Below are 1,165 nucleotides of genomic sequence, written 5' to 3'. Positions count from 1 at the left end.
ACAATACCCCTAATAAAGATGGCGGCTTTGTATTTGCTAAGTTGACTGGTCGCTACTTGAAGCGATTTGACTTTATTTAAAGAAGATGAAGAGCCCAATTTGAAGGTAGTGACTACCCCAAGGCGCTGCCTAGTAACCACCACGTAAACGAGTGTGTTTCACATTCTGAATTGACAAACAACCGTACCACACTCAAAGATGGCGATGGTGCCGAGGCGTTGCCTAGCAACCGCTTCAGCTTGGCTTTCTCTGTCATGGTAGAAACACTGTGCCCGGCTCAAAGATGCCGACCGTGCCTTGGGGTTTCCTAGCAACGACCAGTCTTATTTTCCTTCTAAGGCTGTAAATAGCTGTGCCCCTCTCAAAGATGGCCGCATGACGAATCACGAGCAATCTTCCTTAGAGCAAAATTGAGAAAAACACCATCTCCCCCCTTACCTTCGAGGATGGTTTGGTCCGGCAAGAGTTGCCTGCTGCTGCTGCTGCTGCTGCTGCTGCTGCTGAGTCGCTTCAGTCGTGTCCGACTCTGTGCGACCACATAGACGGCAGCCCACCAGGCTCCGCCTTGCCTGGGACCCAGGCAAGAACACTGGAGTGGGTTGCCATTTCCTTCTCCAATGTATGAAAGTGAAAAGTGAGCTTTCTTTCGCTCAGGCCCTTGGCGCCGGCAGGATGGGCAAGTGTCGCGGTCTTCGTACTGCCAGGAAGCTCCGTAGCCACCGCCGAGACCAGAAGTGGCATGATAAGCAGTACAAGAAAGCCCACCTGGGCACAGCCCTGAAGGCCAACCCTTTTGGCGGCGCTTCTCACGCTAAGGGAATTGTGCTGGAAAAAGTAGGAGTTGAAGCCAAACAGCCAAATTCTGCCATCAGGAAGTGTGTCAGGGTTCAGCTAATCAAGAATGGCAAAAAAATCACTGCTTTTGTACCCAATGATGGTTGCTTGAATTTTATTGAGGAAAATGATGAAGTTTTGGTTGCTGGATTTGGTCGCAAAGGTCATGCTGTTGGTGACATTCCTGGAGTCCGCTTTAAGGTTGTCAAAGTAGCCAATGTCTCTCTTTTGGCTTTATACAAAGGCAAGAAGGAAAGACCAAGATCATAAGTTTTGATGATGAAAGCACGATAGTAATAAATTTTCCTATACCAAAAAAAAAAAAAAAAAA

General features: G+C 48.2%; 1 protein-coding gene across 1 annotated transcript; it reads left to right on the top strand.

The window, feature by feature from the left end:
- Nucleotides 1-640: 640 nt before the first annotated feature.
- Nucleotides 641-1,165, top strand: LOC120872114 (40S ribosomal protein S23). The gene has a single exon (XM_040252244.1). The coding sequence runs from the start codon at nucleotides 673-675 to the stop codon at nucleotides 1,102-1,104; it is 432 nt and encodes a 143-aa protein (XP_040108178.1). The 5' UTR covers nucleotides 641-672; the 3' UTR covers nucleotides 1,105-1,165.

The sequence above is a fragment of the Oryx dammah genome, unplaced genomic scaffold, assembly GCF_014754425.2.
Source record: "Oryx dammah isolate SB20612 unplaced genomic scaffold, SCBI_Odam_1.1 HiC_scaffold_13, whole genome shotgun sequence".
Taxonomy (NCBI): Eukaryota; Metazoa; Chordata; class Mammalia; order Artiodactyla; family Bovidae; genus Oryx; species Oryx dammah.
The sequence above is the reverse complement of the archived record's forward strand: the minus strand, read 5'-3'. Positions and strand labels throughout refer to the sequence as shown.

Excerpts from the sequence above, each read along its gene's own strand:
- LOC120872114 (XM_040252244.1), top strand. The coding sequence starts at position 673 with ATGGGCAAGTGTCGCGGTCTTCGTACTGCCAGGAAGCTCCGTAGCCAC.